Genomic DNA, 19,621 nt, shown 5'->3' on the forward strand with positions numbered 1-19,621 from the left:
CCCGGCAGCTGGAGATGATCGTCTGAGCCCACTGGGCACTGGGTGGGGCAGGGCATGAGTTATTTAAAACAGTTACACTGCAGGGTTTCGTCCAATAAAGGTGGATTGACATTCCCTCTTCCAGGCCCTTGTCTCCCCAGTTGGGATGGCAGAGAGACAAGTTCTTATCTCTGAAGAACTTGGAGGTTTTGGGGCGCTCAGGGGTTGGAGATAACACCCTCCAACTGGGTAAGCCTCTGTTTGGTGGGCATTGCTCAGGGCCTCAAACACAGACGCCCACTGTAGGGCCCCAGCAGCACTGTGGCCTGCAGGAGGGCATGGCCCCACGTAGGGGGACTGTTCTAGCCAACTGTGGACACACAGGAATGCTGGGCCAGGGTACCAGATTTTTTCAACAAAGCGGGTGAAGTGTCCTATTAAAAAGAATAAATGTTGGTGATGAATTAAACAATTTTTCAAATGATATGTGAAATGGAACCCGTCTGTAGGCTGCCCGTTTGAGCCCTGTGCGCATCAAAAGGTGTGGGCCCTGGTGTGGGCTTGTGGCTCCCACCCTCCCTGAGCCAATGTGTGATTGAGGACCTCCCCGCACACCCCTCAGCCTAGGTTTCCTGCCTTGAAATTCTTGGGAAGGTGTTCAAGGCGCAGGGTCCAAATCTGGCTGAATCCCTTGTGGGATGTGGAAATTTCACAAGTGTTCCAGAGTTAGTTTTCCCAACTGTAAAATGGGAATGATCACTCCTTTGCACAGTGGTTTGTGCTGAGCCTGTGAGCTTGGTACCAGGTCAGCTCAGAATTAGGGCTTATGGATTGAGGGGAATCAGATCCCCCCTGCCCTGGGCCCATCAGTCTGGGTGCTGGGTGAATGGAACCTCAGTTACTGCTGCTCTGGTCCAGCCTCCCTTTTGTTCCCAAGATGTGCTTTAATGGCGAGCCTGCCCTGCTGTACCCTACCCAATCACCTTGGCAAGTGATTGACAGGCTGCTGGCATCTGGATTGGTTATTTTATTGTCATGGAGGGGAAGGTGGAGAGTGTTGAGCCGACTGCACTCAGTTGGAATGGGTGGCCTGCAGGTCGTAGTGCTCCAGCCCAGCCACCAGGGAGCCGGCCAGCTTGATGGTGGCAACCCAGGGTGGCTCGCCCAGGTGGTTGGTGGGTGTGCTCAGCCTAGGGGGGAGGATAGAGTCAGCAAAGCCTGGCAATGTGACCAGGCCCCTAGCCCTTCTAGGGCCTCCCTGTCCCCATATGAATAAGGAAGCTTCTGAAGGCCATATTGGAATATCCCAAAGGCAGTTCAGGGCAGGGCTGTGTCCACCTAATAGGAAAGGGAGCTGAGGACTGGAGAGTGTCACAGCTAAGCCTCAAGAGGTCCAGGGCAGTCTCCCAGTGGTTCAGCACTCCCAGGAGCCAGGATCAGACCCCAGTGGCCAGATCTGGTGATTCAGTGTGGGTAGGGGGTAGCTGGAGGATGCAATGTCCCCCTTGGATGAGAGACTCAGGAGGAGCCTCCCCAGCACAAGAGCTGGGACATCAGTGCCCTCTGGTGGCAGAAGCCTTGAGTCCCAGAGTCAGGAGAAGTTGCCAGAGGCTAGAGGGGTCAGGAGTCCAGGGCTGCCCCTGTGCCCAGTAACGTTGGAGGCCTGCATGTACCCCCATTTGGTTCCAGGAAGACAGTCATCTCACCCCCATCCCTGAGTGGCCTGGGATGTGGTCCTCCTTGATACCCTCAAGGACAGGGTCAAGGCAGTGTATAGGGTCAGGCCAGCTGGGACCAGCCTCCCTCTCTGATGGCTCCAAGAGAAGTACAGGAGGGCCAAGAATCCACTTAGGTATCGGATGCCATAGGGCTGGGCCAGGGTGTCCCCTTTCCCGTCAAAGGTCAGCATGGGATCAAGGGTCCTCTTGGTCCTGAAGGGTGGAGCTTAGCTAGGTTTGAGATGTGGTGGAGAGGAAGGACACGGGTCATTCTAGGGCCAGGAAACCAAAGGGTTGAGTAGGACTCTATCCAGCAGTCTGGGGTTGGGCACCCTCCGGTCCCTTCTCCCCTCCTCTCACCAGGCAGAGACGTTGCGTGGCAGGCGGCGATGGCGTGGCTGGTGGCGGCAGTAACACTTGCAGGGACAGGAGTTAAGCACCTGGAAGGGCGGCCAGTGGCGCGCAGTGCGGGTGTTAGCTGCCCCAGTCTGAGAGGCCCCGCTGCCACCACCCCCTCCACCGCTGCTGTCCGGCACTGTAGCTGTAGCTCCTTCACGAGGACCGTCTCCAGGCAAGCCATCCTCACGGGTTGCGCCCCGGGCTGCACGGGAACCCTTGTTCCTGCGCGTGCGGGTCTTGATGGGTGCAGCCGCGGGTGCGGGCGCGGACACAGGCGGCGAGGGCTCAGCCACGGTGGGAGCTGGGGATGGGGCTGGGGCCAGGGCCGGGGCCGGGGCCGGGGCCTGGTCGGCGGCTAAGGCTGGGGGCAGAGCAGGGGCTAGGGTGGGAGCCAGGGCTGACGCCTCGTGGCCCAGGCCCGGGGAGAGCGGAGGAGCCATCGGCAGTGGCGTTGACTGGAGCGCTGGTGGCTGCAGTGTGGGCGGCGGTGTGGGCGGGGGCGCGGGCGGCGGCGTGGGCGGTGGCAGCGGTGGTAACTCCTGCAGGCCTGGAGGCCCCGGGCGCATGGGCTCGCCAGTGGGTGCCGGGAAGATGAACATAGGCGGCGCCAGTAGGGCAGGTGCGGGCCTCCGGGGCCCGGGAGCTGAGTGCATCTGCCCTGGTGGTGGCGGAGGGGAGCCCCAAGGCCCAGAGAGTGCAGCCGCACGCCGTCGCGGCGCCCCGATGCCTCCGCCAGCCCCGTTGAAGCGGAAGTGGCGTTCAGGGCCGTCGGGAGCGCTAACCCAGTCGAATTTGGGCTTTGAGCCTGGGAAGGTGGTGTAGGGTGGCGGCGGTAGGGCCTGGGCTTGGGACGCAGGCGCCGAGGGAGGACCAGAGCACCCTTCGCCGTCTCCATCACCTCCCTCAGCTTCCTGTGCCCCTCGAGGAACCTCTCCCAGGGGGCGAGCGGATCCAGGAGGCAGGGGCCCCTGCTTCAGGACCTCGGCGTAAGAGATGGGACCCGAGGCAGCAAAGAGGCCGCCGCCTCCGCCGCCCCCGAGCGAAGCTTTGGCTGCTAAGGAACTCGAGGCTGCCGGAGGGGCCAAAGAGGGCCCCGACTTGAAGGTGATTTTACACAGCAGGCTCAGGCCGGACTCGGAAGCCACAGGCTGGGCCATTTCGCCTTCGCCCGCCTGGGGAGGCGCCCCTCCGCGAGCCCTACCGGCCGTCTGGCCCTGGTTGCCCGGCCCAGCCTGGCTTTCTGTGGGGGTTGAGGCGGGTGTGGCCAGAGCAGGAGTGATTCTGCGGTCCGCCGGCTGCCGTTCAGAAGGTAATGGTGGTGGCGGCTTCCAAGGCTCCAGGGGCGGCGGAAATTGGGATGGGGCCCTCGGGACAGTGTCCTTTACGGATAGTTGCCGGGGCGGGGGCGGCGGCGGCGGCGGCGGCGGCAGCGGGCGGAGGCTCGGAGGGTCGCCCTGGCCGCGATGGCTCGCCTCCAGCAGGCCGCGGATCCGGGGCACTGGAGTGCCCGCGGGCTTTTGCCATTTAGACGGGCCGGGCAGCAGGGTCCCCGCGGGGGCTGGGGGTGGTGCAGAGACCGCGGCCGCCTCTTCAGGAGGGGACATCACTGGAGAGGGCCGTTCTAAGGTGAGGGGCAGGGTCGAGGGTGAGGCCTGGGGCTCCCGGGGTACCAGGAGTCCCGGGGGTGCGGAGCTGCCAGGGAACCAGACACCCAGCCCGCGAGTCAGGCGCATGGCCTGGGAGGTCATCTCGGGCTCCACCAGGGACGTCTGGCGGGAGTCGGGGGCGCGGTCCGAGGCCTGCTCTTTTCGGGAGCCCCCACCCGCCGATGGCTCCGACTGCACGTTCCCCATTTCTGACGGAGCTGGGAGACTGATCAGAAAAACTTACGCCAGTCAGCCTGCCAGGGCCGTGGGGACCCTATGAGGCTGGCTGTACTTGATCTAATGCGTCCGCACCGGCCCCGCCCCTGTTCTCCACGATCCGATCAGGCCCAAGTCCTTAGGTAGCACTCCTATTCCTCGACCCTCGACAATCACGCCTTCTTTCCCATGTCCCCAACACAGCTGCTGTTCAGACACTTCAGTACCTGCCCCATTATGTACTGAGGTTCCATGCCTGTCCCCTTGGCTGGTCATGCTGATCCCTCAGTCCTCTCCTCTAACTCTCTGACTCCTCGCCTCTCTCTAGATCACCTGGGTCCCGCCCTCTTCCCAGACAGCGGCAGATCCTCAGGCCTCACCCCTAAACCTCTTCCCGCGCCAGGTCTATCTACTAGCTGGCATCCACACTCAAGCTCCACCCCTGTCCCCAAGCTCTGCCCTGGCCCCGCCTCCGCCCAGAGGAGCCCACTCACCGAGTCCTCCAGCCGACCAGAGTTCAGACAGCGGCCCCCTGGGCCCGGGGCAGGGCAGGGAACTGCCGTAGCAGAAAATAACCGAAAAGAACGGGGGTGCGGGTGAAGGCAAGTGGGCGAGACAGCGAGGGCGGACCCCGAGATCTAGGCCCCGCCCCTGGAGCTCGAGGCCCCGCCCTCCTGCGAGCCCGCGGGAGCCCGGTCCCTTACGAACCTGGGTCTCCCCTTGAAATACTCCGAGGTCTTCTTCCTCGCCCCCCGGCCTTCTGGTTCTAAGCTCCACCCCTTTGGGTTGTTCTCCTTAGCCCCTCCCCTTTAGAATGCTCCGCCCCTCTCCTTATTCCCTCCCGAGGCCCCGCCCACGCGAACACCCAGGCGTCGCTCCTCCCCTTTGGACCTCTCATCTGCCCCGCCCCTGAGGCAATTTACTTCTAAGCTCCGCCTTTTTAAGACCCAGCAACATCGTTTCCCAAGACCCTCTCCATGCCCCGGCGCGCCGAAAAGGCCCATCCACCGTGGGCCCGCCCCTTCCGTGACGCACGCACTAGTCCTCGCCTTCAGCATCCAAACCTCGTTATACCCAGGCCCTCCAACCCCACCCACACGTGAAGGCTCCCTTCTCGCCCCACCCCTTATCGAACCCTGCCAGGCACTCAGCCCCTCCTATTTCGAAGCCACAGCGTAGACCACCGCCTCTTTAGAACCTTGAGACCAGCCCCTGTCCCTGCCCCTATCCCCTCCTCATAGCATTAGAGGCTAATGGCGCAGATGGGTGGAAAAGTGGGGGATCCCCTCTGGATCTTAAGAAAATGGGGGCTGGGGGGTTGCTCGCTAGAGCTAGTGCCGGGCTCTAGGACCCAGCAGGCAAGTAAGCCCGCCTCGCTCTTACCCCTCCCCCAGCCGCCCCTTCCCCCCCCCACCCGTCTTCCAGGTTCCCCCTCCCTCCCCCCTCGCCCCGGCTCCCGGTGCCCGTCTCCAGCGCCGCCGGAGCCAGCGAGGGAGCCGGAACGAAAAGGAGGAGGAGGAGGCCGCGTCGCCGCCGCTCGGAGCCCGGCCGGAGCCTCGCAGGCAGGTGCCGAGGGGGGCGAGGGGGCGGGGGCTGACAGACTGCCTGCCCCGATGAGGGGGCGGCCAGGACCGCGCTGCGCCTTCTGCCCACCCAGGCGCCCCCCAGGCCCCGGCTGGGAGGACTAGGGAGTGGGGACCCCTCAAACTGCGCGGCAGCCATTCGGGGTACCAATCTTCATTTGGGGGGTCTGGACTTTCTCCGAGGAAGCCCCATTCACAAAATTCCGTCCTGGACCCTCACCATTGAGGAACGCTGAGGACCACTCCCCCCCGCGGGGGACACAGGATGTGTGGGGAGCGTAGGACACGCTGAAATCCCAGTGCCCCATTCCAGTTAGGCCCTGGGGGGACCCCTGCCCTCGTTCCCTGCTTCACCTGTTGTCGGGGGAGGCGGGCGGACAAAGGAAGCAGCGTCACGTGACTGCTCATTCACAAAATCCCATCCCATTGAGAAAAGGGGGCTGGGGGCGCTGCGGCCGCCCCTTCCCCTCCCGAAGGGCCGGGGAAACCCAGCAGCCTGCAGGTGGGGGAGGGGGCTAGAGCTCGTCTGGGTCCCTAAGGTTGGGACGCCAGGGTCCCTGTGCTGGGTGGCAGTGAGGGGCTGGACACTGATCCCGATTACTGGGCGGAGGGCTACGTCCCCTGAGCTGGGGGGCGGGGTAAAATGGTTCTGAAGGATGCTGGGGCTGGGGGGCGGGAAGGGAAGAGGGAGGAAGGATCAATCTCCCCCCCAGTCCCATCTTTCCCCCCTGGCTTCCCTCGGCTGGGGCCTGAGGGAGCAGCCTTGATTTTTGTGAATGAAATGCTCTCTGGATGTGTCTTCGGTCGCCCGTTTCTGACTTCCTCTGCCTCCATCTCCCTCTGAGCCTCTCTTTCTGGCCATTTCTGGTTCTCTCCCTGTTCCCTGCCCATCTCCCGTTGCTGGGTGACTCAGTGAGCTTTGCATCCGGTCTCATTCATAAATCCGGGAAGGGGTGGGGGGGGAAAGAGCCTGGGTTTCTCACCCAGCCTGTGACCTGGACGACAGGGTGCGGAGGCAGGGGTGGGAGAACGGGAGCTGAGTTGATGGGCCCAGAGAAAATATATATGCGCAGGCACCCAGCTGTGAGGGGGAGCACTGGGTGGGGCTGTGGGTATGTGCTGAGGGAGGAGAAGGGGGTAATAGGGATGAGCAGGAGGGGGAGGGGAGTGCAACACCAGGGCTGTGGGGGTGGGGACGGAGAGATGGGGGAAAGGTGGGTACAGAGAGAAAGGGCAGACATGGAGAAGAAGATAGAGGTGGGAGAGAAGAGAAGGCATGAGGAAGAAAGGAGCCATGTGGTAGAAGGTGGCCATGGGGTTGAAGGTGGGTATCGCTAGCTTAGGGTGCAGTCGACCCAGACGTGAGAGATAAAGTTGGAGGGGAGATGAGGGTTAGGGGAACATTCCATGGGAGAGCAGGATTTGAGCTCATGACTGTGTTGTCCCTGTCCTTCCCCCCACCTCCTGCAGGTACATGGTGCGGGTCCGAGCTGTGGTGATGGCCCGAGATGACTCCAGTGGGGGCTGGCTGCCTGTGGGGGGCGGGGGCCTCAGCCAGGTGAGCGTGTGTCGGGTCCGAGGGGCCAGGCCCGAGGGGGGGGCCCGCCAGGGGCACTACGTCATCCACGGGGAGCGCCTCCGGGACCAGAAAGTGAGCCACCCTGGGGCATGCGGGGAGGGTAGGGACCTGGGGAGGGAGGGGAGTGGGGCTGGTGTGTGGAGCAGAGGTCAGGTTGCCTCCCAGCCCAGAAATCAAGCTGGGGTGTGAAGTTTGGGAGTGAATATCTGTCCTGTAGATAAGAGTTGGGAATTGCAGGATACATGGGGTGTTAGGAAGGTCCAGTCCATTGCCACTTCCAGCCAGACTATCACAGCAGCCTCCTCGTTGTCTCCCTGTACTGCTCCTGCTCCCCTCTCCAGCCCCCTGTCTGGTCCACAGGGGCACTGCCTCCCCCCACCCCCCGACTCAGACCATGTCCCTCCTCTGTTCAAAACCCTCCACCTTGCTCAGAGATCCTCGCCACGAGGCCCTACACCACCTGGCCCTTGTCTGCCCTAAGTGTAGGAAAGCATTTGCTGGGGTCCATTTGAAAGTGTCAGAGATGGGTGACAATTCTATATATGGGTTTATCAGGAATAACTGGGCTGTCTGGCACAATGTGGAGGGAGAGTGTTGAAGTTTCAGCTAGGGATGCAGTAGAAAGATATGGATTGTGTGAAAGGCTTGGGGGAAAGGTTTTGTTTCAGAGCAGGATTCAGTGGGGGGATTTGAAATGGAGTGAAAGAATATGGTGATACTAAGCAAGGATTTGAGGGAACACCAATAGGGTGTTGGCTAGCATCTGAGGGGGAATCTGTGGAAGTTTAATAAGACTATTTTGGGGTAAGCACTGGATACAGTGCCTATGTAATCCCAGCCACCCATGAGGCTGATGCAGGAGGATTGCTTGAGCCCAGAGTTTGAGACCAACCTGGGCAACACAGAGAAAGCTCATCTGGAAAAAAAAAAAAAAAAAAAAAAAAAAAAAAGAGAGAACATTTTTGGGTAAAGTTTCCAGAGATTATTACTAGAAGAGGATTAACAATAATATTGTGAGATGTTCAGTAAAGTCTGGGAAGTATTTTTGAGCCAGAGTGGGGATGCTGGGTTATCAGAAAGGGGTTAACAATATTTTGGGGCATTCAGTAAGATTCGGGGTTTCTACAGGGGTATCAGCGGGAGGTATTAGGAAAATACAGGGGTTGGGAAAATATTTGAGCATCAGAGGTGTGTTCAGTAAAACTGGGCGTAGCTGGGTGTGGGGGTTCATGCCTGTAATCCCAGCACTTTGGGAGGCTGAGGCGGGAGAATCACTTGAGATTGGGAGGTTGACTCTGCAGTGAGACCTGATCACACCATTGCAGTTCAGCCTGGGTGACAGAGTAAGACTGTTTCAAAAAACAAAACAAGTAAAACTGGGGAGTCATATCAGCATTGATCAGGGTTCAGGGTTACACCTAGGGCTGGTGGCCTAGGTGTAAGAAGACACTAGGGTGTGCATGAGGGCTGGTGATGGAGGAGATGTCACAGGCATGTCTGGGTTGGGGTACCTGACCCTGCTCTCCTCCTGCCCCTCAGACGACCTTGGAGTGTACCCTGAAGCCAGGCTTGGTTTACAACAAGGTGAATCCCATCTTTCACCACTGGAGCCTGGGTGACTGCAAGTTTGGACTGACGTTTCAGAGCCCTGCAGAGGCTGATGAGTTCCAGAAGAGCCTGCTGGCTGCGCTGGCCGCGCTGGGTCGAGGTGAGCAGCCCAGGTGGTGTGCACTGGGGGCTGACCTGGGAGCGGGAGGAGAAGCTGGGCTCAAGGAACTCACTCTCTGCCTCTCTCCCTGCCCCAGGCTCACTCACCCCCTCCTCTTCCTCCTCCTCCTCCTCCTCCTCTCCTTCCCAGGATACTGCAGAGACCCCCTGCCCTCTGACGGTGAGTGTCCAGGATGCCTCTCTGCTGGGAGGGCAGGGGTGTTGATTCTATGAACATTCTTGAGCACCTGCTGTATAACAGGCACCATGCCACATGCTGGGGACACAAAACTGGGCCCAAACTATGAGCGTCAATTCAATCCCAGTTATTCTAGTCTTTCTGCCCTGTCATGATTCACACATTCATTCAAAGGTCCTTATTGTGCACCTTTTGTATACCAGACAGTGTTTTAGGCACTGGGTTACATCAGTGAACAAAAAGTTCCTTTCCTCCTGGAGCTTCTATTCTAGTGTGGAAAGGCAGAAAATTGAAAAAATATATATATAAGCAATAAAAATGAATAAATATTAAAAGTAAATGGATGAACAAATTAATGGCAACCCCATGCTTCCAGTTACTCAGGCTCTAAACCTTGGAGTCATCCCTGACTCCTCTTATCTTTTATGCGTCTCATCTCATCTGTCAGCAAATATTGGTTCCACTTTCCAAACCATCACAATCTGCCTCCAACCTGGTACCGTCCAAACTCATCTCCCAACTGGACCATCTCAGTAGCTTCTCACTGTCAACTCCTTCCCTCCCTCCCCCACACACAGCCAGAGGATCCCTACCAACGGCTGAGTCAGATCATGCCCCTCCCACACTTGGAACCCTCCCAGGGCTCCAGCTCACTCAGGTAAAGGACAAAGTCCTTACAGTGGCATATGAGATCCCATGCCATGTGGCCCTGTGTGTCTGGCCCCCTTGCTTACTCGGCTCCAGCCACACAGCCTCCTGGCTCTTACTCTAACATGGCAGGCACAGTCCTGCCCCAGCGCCTCTGGACTGGCTGTTGCCTGGAACACTCACAGATTTCCTTGTGGCTCATTCCCTTGTTTCTTTCAGGGCTTTACACAAATATCAACTTCTCAGATGGCCTCCCTGAGTATTTAAATTTAAGTATTCCATTTAAAATTGCAATCTATCAATGCCCCTTGTCTAGTGCTAATTTTTTCCCATGTTCTAAAGCATTTTCCTTATTTCCTTTCTGAAATTACTATTATCTTTTTTGTTTTTGAGACAGTCTTGCACTGTCACCCAGGCTGGAGTGCAGGGACACAATCTTGGTTCACTGTAACCTCCACCTCCTAGGTTCAAGGGATTCTTCTGCCTCAGTCCCCCAAGCAGCTGGGATTACAGGTGCTCAGCTGATTTTTTGTATTTTTAGTAGAGATGGGATTTCACTATGTTGGCCAGGCTGGTCTCAAACTCCTGACCTTGTGATCCGCCCGCTTTGGCCTCCCAAAGTGCTGGGATTACAGGCGTATTTCCTGGCCTATTTTCTTCTTATCTATTAGTTTATGGTCTATCTCCCATGCTAGAATGTCAGCTTCAGGCCGGCAAGGATCTTTTGTTGGTTTCTTGCTGTGTCTCCAATGCCTGAAACAGTGCCTGGCACACAGTAAGTGTTTAGTAAATATGTGTTGAATAAACTGAATGAATGAATGCACATAATATCGGGTGCAATTTGGCACTTGCTGGAAACCATGGGAGTTACGGAAAACACCTGCAGGAACAAAATTGATTCCCTGGGCAGAAAAGTGGGGGGATTCCAGGGTCATGGGAGATGAAGTGGGGCCACAACAGTTGCAGACGACATCGCGCGCTTACCCGGGAAAGATGCTCTGCTGTCCAGGCCCCCTCTGGAATCTGCACTGTGGTCTTTGTGAGTCTGGCACGTTGTGGGTGCTCAATGAATGTCTATTGAAGGCAGTGTGCAGATGAGGTAGGAGTTATGCCCAAGTGACAGAAAGGAAGCTAAGGGTCTGAGAAGTCATGTTTCGGCTAGTTTCAGAACAGAGGCTGGTTTGCATGGGAAGAGGAGCACTCAGAGTGGGTGGGACTGCCCCAATAAAAGTGTGGGGCTGGGAGTGAGAGAGGAAGGCAGCTGGCTGCCCCGGGGAGGGGGGTTCTGAGAAGCGGGAAGACCATTAGATGTTCTGCAGGTTTGGCGAGCTGGTTAGATCAGGAAAAGAGTTCCACAAAAATAATAATAAGCATTTCCAGTTCTCCCAGTACTTCAGGCATGTGCTGTGCCCTTGACAGTGGCCCTAACCGCATCCTTATGAATAGGTACTCTTAGGATCCCCGTTTTACAGAGGAGGAAACTGAGGCTCCAAGAGGTGAGCTCACTTGCCGGAGGTCACACAACCAGTGACAGAGCCAGGGTTTGAACCCAGGCCTTCCTGGTCGCAGAGCCCTCGCTCTCAATGGGAGGGGGTCTATGGGAGGGCATCGGCTGTGCGGGGGCGTGTCCCCGCTCTGAGGCAGCCAATCTCCTCCAGTCCCACGTGGACAGCGACTCCTCCTCCAGTCACAGCCGCCAGGAGACGCCTCCCAGCGCCGCTGCGGCCCCCGTCATCACGATGGAGTCAGCTTCAGGCTTCGGGCCGACCACGCCCCCCCAGCGCCGCCGCTCCTCAGCTCAGGTGCGACCTGAGAGCCTGAGGCTCCTGGGGGAATGGGGCGGTGCACTCGGGACCCAAAGGGAGCGGGAGCCATGGTCCAGGGGGGTGAAAAACCACAGATTCCAGGGGATGGCTGACCTGATAACTGGGCGGGACTGGGAGAAAGCGGCGGGGAAATAGGGAGAGGCTTGGAGGCCTGGGTTGCTTGGAGGCTTGGGTGCGGGCTTCCCGAGTCTCCTTGCGCTCTTGGAGATTTTAAGGGGTTCCGAAGTCCAGAGAGGTTTAGGACCATTTTCAGAGTGTATATTTGGGGAACTCCTGGAAGAGGACTGTTAAATTAACGAGGAGGGTGGGCGAGTCAGTACCCAGGAGGGTAAAAGGGGCCCAGGAACCAAACTCCTGCGCCTTTAAGGAGGAGGTGGCTGGGTCCAGAACCCCTGGATCTCAAGATGGAGGGGGCTGGGAGCTGGGGCTCTTGGATCTTAAGAGAGGACAGGACTGGGAACCTTCGGCCTCTGGGTCCTTAAAGGTGTGGGGTTGGTGCGTGGATTCCTCTGTCTGTCCCTGGAGAAAAGTGGGGATTGAGGGACCTTGGGAGAGAAGCAAGCTGGGGTCTTGAAAATCTCAATCCCAGACCCAAGAGTGCGCTAGGGAACTGGATCCTTGAGGCTGAGACTGGGATGGATTCTGATCTCTTTGTCCCTTCGTCCTGCAGAGCTACCCGCCGCTTCTACCGTTCACGGGGATTCCGGAGCCCTCAGAGCCCCTGGCAGGGGCAGGGGGCCTGGGGTGGGGCGGCCGCGGCTACGAGGATTACCGGCGCTCCGGGCCACCCGCGCCCCTCTCCCTGTCCACCTGCGTCGTGCGCTTCGCCAAGACCGGCGCGTTGAGGGGCGCCGCCCTGGGGCCCCCAGCGGCACTACCTGCCCCTTTGACCGAGGCTGCGCCCCCAGCGCCCCCAGCTCGCCCACCCCCCGGCCCGGGCCCAGCCTCTGCGCCTGCCAAGGCCTCCCCTGAGGCGGAGGAGGCAGCACGCTGTGTGCATTGCCGCGCGCTCTTCCGCCGCAGAGCAGACGGGCGTGGCGGCCGCTGCGCAGAGGCCCCGGACCCGGGTCGCCTCCTGGTGCGCCGTCTGAGCTGCCTGTGGTGCGCCGAGAGCTTGCTCTACCACTGCCTGTCGGACGCCGAGGGCGACTTCTCGGACCCGTGCGCCTGCGAGCCGGGCCACCCGCGCCCCGCCGCGCGCTGGGCCGCTCTGGCCGCGCTCTCCCTGGCAGTGCCCTGCCTCTGCTGCTACGCGCCCCTGCGCGCGTGCCACTGGGTCGCAGCGCGATGCGGTTGCGCCGGCTGCGGGGGTCGCCACGAGGAGGCTGCGCGGTGAGGACGGCCTGATGGGTCCCCTAGCCGGCCCGAGGACCCAAAATTGAGGGTCCAGGACCCGGGACTCCGTTCGGACCTAAAACCCAAACCTAGGCACATCCGGAACTTGGAGCTTGAGTTTGGATTGAGAGATCTCAGACCTGGAACCTGGAACCCAAACCTAGGACTGAGAGACCCCAGCCCCAGCTTCATTGGGATGTCTGTCCAAGAGGTCCCAGGCGTACTGAGTTCTGGCGTTCCCCCACCCCTACACCCCACGAGGAGGCTCCAGGCGTCCCCATACTTTGCATCTCAGAAGGGCCAGGGAGCGCATAGATCCCTGAAAGGGCAGGTCCCTGTTGAAATGAACGACATAGACCCCGGTCACGCCTGGCACCATGTCCCTCAGATTACAGCCCCACAATTAGTCAGGACTTGCCCATACCTGACTCTGCCTTTATTCAACTCCCAGATCAGATCTTGAGACCATAGGACCTAGAGTCACCCCCAAACAGTCCCTGAATGTTCACCTAAGACCTGGTGCCCCCACATCTGAGACACTCTTACAGTCTCAGGACCCCTGAGACAGCAGGACCCCCGGGACAGTTTCAAACAGAGTTTGAAACTCTGTTATGCTCTGGAATCTCCAGATGCTGCCCCAACATCTGCCCACAACTGAGTGCCCGCAGACCTGGCCTCCAATCCAGGAACACTGAAGTCTAAGATGTCCAGGGAACCCCCAGACACCCTAGGACCCCGGACTCCTTATGATGCACTGAGTGCTCGGATATACTCAAACACGAGATGTTCTCTTACCAAAATGACTTGGGATGCCCATCCCAGAGCCCCCAAGATCCACATATCAGACACCAAGATGCTCTGGAAGCCAGGGATCAAAGACCTCCATAGGTCCACCCACCCCAAAGCCAGGGTTCTCAGGAGCTTTGGATATCATTTATAGGACTCAGAGGTGCCTAGTGCCCTCAAATGTGCGACTGAAGGCTACCAACACTTCAGGGCCCGAGATACTGGTCTCGAGTTCTCAAACAGCCCTCTCACAGTTCCTCCTGGACCTGGATTTTGAGACCCCAAATGCCCTGGAATCTTCAGCTTCTTTCTATCCACAGATTCCCGACCCCTTAAGGGCTGGGAATCCAGCTCCCAGAAGATGGGATGCTCATGGCGACCCAGACCTCTGACCCCCTTGGCCCTCAGCCCCTGAGTGACCCCAAGGTACTTTAGGAGCACTGGATCCAATACCCCAAAGGTGCCACTGACCCCCAAATGCAAGGCTCAAGACCCTACAACACTGGGATTGTTCCTGATCCAAGACCTTCGTCCCTCCAAACCAGAGGCATTCAGATTTGCGGTGCCCCAAGACCCTAGCACCCTCAGACCCCATATTTCTTTGGACTCAAACCTCTCTAGCCTGATGAACCCCAAGATGCCTCTACATCCGATTCCCCCAGCCCCACTTGTCCATCCTTGGAGACCTGCTGCCCCTTGAATCCTGCCATCCATAGGCCCCCAAAACTCCAAGGTTCCAGACTCTGGAATTCTGGTCCCAAGGATCCCAGCCCAAGCCCCCAGCAATCCTCAGAATTACCCCTTTATCTTAGGGTGGGATCCCTTGCATTTGGAACTCATTGTAGGACTGCCCAGGGTGGGGCGCAGTGGCTCATGCCTTGTAATCCCAGCACTTTGGGAGGCCAAGGAAGGAGGATCGCTTGAGGCCAGGAGTTTGAGACCAGCCTGGGTAATGTAGTGAGACCCTGTCTCTTAAAGAAAAAAAAAAAAAAGGGACCAACTAGGAGCTCCGTCACTGTCATGTCTAGGACCCAGCATTGTCACAGATGATTATGCAGAGTCTTCATTAAGTGAAGGCATACAGCCCAGGGTTTCGAGGAGCTGGAAGTCACACCAGTCTGCTGGCCATGCTGTGCCCTTGGAAGTGTGTGCAATGGAACCTTTCAGGCTAGCTATGGCTCTGCTGTCCCACAGCCCCCACCCTTGCAGATCTTCCTTCAAGTTCAACCTTAATTCCTAGTCCAGGTTCAAGTTCCACCTTTTATGTTCTGCCCCTCCATTAACCCCTTCTCTTCCTATTTATTTATTTATTTGTTTGTTTGTTTGTTTTGAGACAGAATCCCGCTCTACCACCCAGGCTGGAGTTCTGTGGCACAATCTCGGCTTACCACAATCTCCCCCTCCCGGGTTCAAGCCATTCTTCTGCCTCAGCCTCCCGAGTAGCTGGGATATCAGGCATGTGCCACCACACCCGGCTAGTTTTTTGTATTTTGAATAGAGATAGGGTTTCACCATGTTGGCCAGGATGGTCTGGAACTCCTGACCTTGTGATCCACCTGCCTCAGCCTCCCAAAGTGCTGGGATTACAGGCGCGAGCCACTGCGCCTGGCTCTCTTCCACTTTAGAGTTAGAAGTTGCTTCAGGAAGTTTGAAAGCCTGTGGCCCGCTGAGTGTCTTCTTCTGTGCAAGGGGGGAGTGCCACAGGCTTTTTTTTCCCCAAGTGAAATGGGACTTCCAGTGGATTGAAGATCTGGTGTCCTGTATGGGGGCATCAAGGTCTTGGAGCAAGACAGCCTCAGTGTTGTGTGGGCTTGGAACCTGCATCTGGCCCCAAGCATCTGGAACTGTGCACTTAACCTTTCTTCATTACCCAGACTTGGATGGCCTTGTTGGGGTTCAAGGGATAGGTCCTCTGTCTCTTCCTTTAAATTATTAATTATTTATTACATCCGGAACCTGTGAGATTCAGCACTCCCAACCAGACCCTGGGATGGGTGAGAGAAAAGCGGGGGTGTCTCTCCCCTCCCCACTCTGCCCAGCTCTCATCACTGTCAGACCCACCAGAGCTGAGGGTGGAGGGATTGGGGGCTGGGGCAGCCTGGGTTCCCATGCCCCTCTCTGTGCCTCGGTCTCCCCCCTTCCGTGGTGGGCAGGGGGGAAGCTCCATTCTTAACCTACCTCGTTTTGGGGAGGGGTGGGACGGGGGACCAGAGTGCTGTACGGTGCTGTGGGATCTGCAGATGAAGCGGTGGGGGCTGGGGAAAGGTCCCCTGGCCACCACTTCCCAGCAGCGCCTCTCCCAGGTCCCCCAGTCCTGCTCCCTGGTGAGACCCACCTCTGATCCATGATTCCCCTTCATTGCCCCCAAATCAGGGGTGCATGGAGGGCCGCCCTGGGAGCCAGGCAGACCTCAGACCCTAGAGCCCCCAGGCCCAATTTCCCAGCCGCTTGCCCCTCAGATTGGATGCTTGGCCCCCAGATTTGGGGGAAGCACCCCAACACATATCTTCCTGATCTTGATTCTAAGCCAGTCTGTGACCTCAATATTGTTAGTGTCAGTGCAGGCTGAAGTGGTGGGGGAGGATGGGGGCCAAAGACCCAGCCTTGTCATCGGGGGAGGGGGCACGAGATCTGCTCCAAGAAATGTCTGTGACAAAGTCTCAGCCTGTGTTATTTATTTGCCTCTGTGCACCCCACCCACTCACCTTCCTGAACTGCCAAACAAGTCTCCTACTTCAGTTCTTCCTTCTCCCATCAGACCCTCAAGCTGAGTTTTATAAGACACTCAACAAGTGCATTTATTGAACACCTAATTATGTGCCAAGCCCTGTTGAAAGCACTGGAGATGAAGCCGTGGGCAGAGCAGACCGAAGTCCCTCCTGCAAAGAGTTTATGAGCTTTATAATAGCGGAGATAATGAGTAAATGACTTAATATGTTAGAAATGATAGCAGAAAGAAAAAAACAAAGTGGGAATGGGGGATACACACCATTTTAGCGAGAGTGGCCAGGTCAGGCCCTCCTCAGGAGCTGGCATTTGTTGTCGTCGTTTTAAGACGGAGTCTGACTCTGTCACCCAGGCCAGAGTACAGTGGCATGATCTCTGCTCACTGCAGCCTCTGCCTCCTGGGTTCAAGCGATTCTCCTGCCTCAGGCTCCCGAGTAGCTGGGACTACAGGTGGGTACCACGATGCTCGGTTAATTTTTGTATTTTTAGTGGAGTCGGGGTTTCACCATGTTGGCCAGGCTGGTCTCGAACTCCTGACCTCAAGTGATCCACCTGCCTTGGTCTCTCAAAGTGTCCCAAGTGATTCCAGGTGGAAATCTCCCAAGTGATTACAGATGTGAGCCACTGTGCCCGGCCAGGAGCTGGCATTTGAATAAAGCCCTGACGGGGGTGAGGGAGTCCTGGGGATGTCTGCAGGGAAGGGTGTTTTAAGTAAAGGGAACAGCCAGTGCAAGGCCCTGAGGCAGGAGTGTGTCTGGTAAGTCTGAGGAGCTTCAGGGAGCTAGAGTGTTGAGAGGGGAGGAAGCAAAGAAGAGAGTGCCAGGAGATGAGGGCAGAGGGGCGATGGGGCAGATCTGTAAGGCGTTGAAGGCATTGAATGGACTTAGGTTTTTACCCTGAGAGAGACGGAGCCACAGGAAATTTCAAGCATGGAAGGGATGTGACCTGACTCAGTTCACAGGCTCCCTCTGCTGCATGTGGTCAGCAGAGTGGGAGTGGGCTGGGGGGCAGTTTGCCAAAGAGGAGGCTGCTGTGAAGGTTCAGGACAAGACAGCAGCAGGCAGGTCCAGGGTGAGGGCCCTGAAGAGTGGAGAAGTGGGCAGGTGCTGGGCCTACTTTGTAAATAGAATCCACAGATTTATATATGGGGTTTGAGATAAAGAGAGGAGTCAAGATTGGAAGTCCAGGTTTTTGGCTGGAGCAATTTTTTTTTTTTTTTTTGAGACGGAGTCTCGCTCTGCCGCCCAGGCTGGAGTGCAATGGCCGGATCTCAGCTCACTGCAAGCTCCGCCTCCCGGGTTCATGCCATTCTCCTGCCTCAGCCTCCCGAGTAGCTGGGACTACAGGCGCCCGCCACCGCGCCCGGCTAGTTTTTTTTGTATTTTTAAGTAGAGACGGGGTTTCACCGTGTTAGCCAGGATGGTCTCGATCTCCTGACCTCGTGATCCGCCCGTCTCGGCCTCCCAAAGTGCTGGGATTACAGGCTTGAGCCACCGCGCCCGGCCAATTTTTTTTTTTTTTTTTTAATTGAGATCATCACCCAGGCTGGAGTGCAGTGGCATGATCACAGCTCATTGCAGCCTCAAACTCCTGAGCTCAAGTGATCCCCTCACCTCAGCCTCCCGAGCAGCTGGGATTACAGGTGCGCACCACCAATCCTGGATAATTTTAAAAATGTTTTTGTAGAGACATGGTCTCACTATGTTGCCTGGTCTGGTCTTAAACTCCTGGGCTCAAGCGATCCTCCCACCTCAGCCTCCTGAAGTGTGGGGATTACAGGTGTGAGCCCCTGTGGCCCGCCTCTGGGCAATTTTTAACATTCGATTTATGTCAACAAATAGCCCGCCAAGTGTCCTGCCTTGGGGTAAACAGGGTTATGGGGTTACTCAGATCTGTCCTTAAGGAACAAGTTCTATCCCTGTTCTTCCCTCCAGGCTCCTGGTCCACCCCCAACTTCCAGCAGAATTGTCTAGGAACTACTGGATACCAGAATACTGTAAGGAAGAGATTAGATCTAACACAATGTTTACTTAGCAATAGCAACAAAACAACAGTAGTAGTAACTGTAGAAATAGGTTCCGTGGTTTAAGAGCATGGAGTCTGGAATTTCATCTTCAAGCCGTGGCATCACCAGGAATTCACTCTGTGACTTATCTTCTCTCAATCTTAGTTTTCTCCTCTGTAAAAGAGATAAGATACTTTGCCCAGTAGTACACATTAAATGCTATATATATATATATTAGTTATTCTTTATTAAGTACTCCCTTTATATCTGCTAAGCACTTTTTACATATGAAACTCCAATTAATCCTCAGTAACAGCTCTAAGAGGTAGGTACTATTATCCCCGTTACATAGATGGGAAGCAATTTGGCAGGAACATGGAGCTGGTGAGTAATAGAATCAAACCCTAACCCTTGTCTGCCTGACTCCTAGGGTATAATTTCTCAACCACTATGGTGCACTGCACCTACTCATTCCAAGGCTTAGAAGGGAGAGGAGTGAAGGCCTAACAGGCACATTGTGACCGATGAGGAGGGCCTGGTGTGTGAGGGGTGTGCCGGGATTCCTAGGTCCCTTATGTAATTCAAACCCTGAGGTGTAAAGGAGGGAGAAAGTTTTGGATTTTAGGCTGAGTTGGGTGAACACCACTCCATCTGGGCTGCTTTAAGAGCAGAGGACAGGGCCAGGCACACTGGCTCAAGCCTGTAATCCCAACACTTTGGGAGGCTGAGGGGGAAGGATTGCTTGAACCCTGGAGTTAAGAGGCAAACCTGGGAGACATAGCTGGACCCCTCTCTACAAAAATTTCTTTTTTGACATGGAGTCTCGCTCTGTCACCCAGGCTGGAGTGCAGTGGCTTGATCTCGGCTCACTGCAGCCTCTGCCTCCCGGGTTCAAGTGATTCTCCTTCCTCAGCCTCCTGGGCAGCTGGGACCACAAGTGCATGCCACCATACCTGGCTAATTTTTGTATTTTTAGTAGAGATGGGGTTTCACCATGTTGCCCGGGCTGGTCTCGAACTCCTGACCTCAAGTGATCCACCCACCTCAGCCTCCCAAAGTGCTGGGATTACAGGCGTGAGCCACCACGCCCAGCCTCTACAAAACTTAAAAAAAAAGCCGGGCGCGGTGGCTCACGCCTGTAATCCCAGCACTTTGGGAGGCCGAGACGGGCGGATCACAAGGTCAGGAGATCGAGACCACGGTGAAACCCCGTCTCTATTAAAAATACAAAAAATTAGCCGGGCGCGGTCGTGGGCGCCTATAGTCCC

General features: G+C 57.0%; 3 protein-coding genes across 7 annotated transcripts in view; 2 read left to right on the forward strand and 1 right to left on the reverse strand.

Annotated features, from left to right (window-relative positions):
* LOC105495407 (proteasome 26S subunit, non-ATPase 8) overlaps positions 1-114 on the forward strand; it is a 9,404-nt gene extending 9,290 nt beyond the window's left edge. The window contains exon 7 of the mRNA XM_011764889.2: positions 1-114. This exon is cut by the window's left edge and continues 112 nt beyond it. Within this exon, the coding sequence (XP_011763191.1) occupies positions 1-26 (26 nt within the window). The 3' untranslated portion in view covers positions 27-114.
* An 877-nt stretch (positions 115-991) lies between these two features.
* On the reverse strand, positions 992-4,769 carry LOC105495406 (gametogenetin). Its single transcript, XM_011764887.3, has 4 exons — positions 4,667-4,769; positions 4,453-4,514; positions 2,058-3,968; positions 992-1,169 (listed from the first exon to the last, which is right to left on the reverse strand). The coding sequence occupies exons 3-4, from the start codon at positions 3,947-3,949 to the stop codon at positions 1,052-1,054; spliced, it is 2,010 nt and encodes a 669-aa protein (XP_011763189.2). The 5' UTR covers positions 3,950-3,968; positions 4,453-4,514; positions 4,667-4,769; the 3' UTR covers positions 992-1,051.
* Positions 4,195-17,986, forward strand: LOC105495405 (sprouty related EVH1 domain containing 3). Of its 5 annotated transcripts, none has more exons than XM_011764886.3 (6): positions 4,195-5,524; positions 7,012-7,192; positions 8,660-8,828; positions 8,926-9,008; positions 11,333-11,476; positions 12,171-17,986. In XM_011764886.3, exons 2-6 carry the CDS (start codon positions 7,016-7,018, stop codon positions 12,834-12,836), a joined length of 1,239 nt encoding a protein of 412 aa, XP_011763188.1. In that variant the 5' UTR covers positions 4,195-5,524; positions 7,012-7,015; the 3' UTR covers positions 12,837-17,986. The 5 variants fall into 5 exon arrangements, with proteins under 5 accessions (XP_011763188.1, XP_011763187.1, XP_011763186.1 ...); XM_011764885.3 differs by having other exon boundaries at positions 4,195-5,520; XM_011764884.3 differs by lacking the exon at positions 4,195-5,524 and adding an exon at positions 5,550-6,548.
* Positions 17,987-19,621: the final 1,635 nt, after the last annotated feature.

The sequence above is a fragment of the Macaca nemestrina genome, chromosome 20, assembly GCF_043159975.1.
Source record: "Macaca nemestrina isolate mMacNem1 chromosome 20, mMacNem.hap1, whole genome shotgun sequence".
In the NCBI taxonomy this organism is placed as follows: domain Eukaryota; kingdom Metazoa; phylum Chordata; class Mammalia; order Primates; family Cercopithecidae; genus Macaca; species Macaca nemestrina.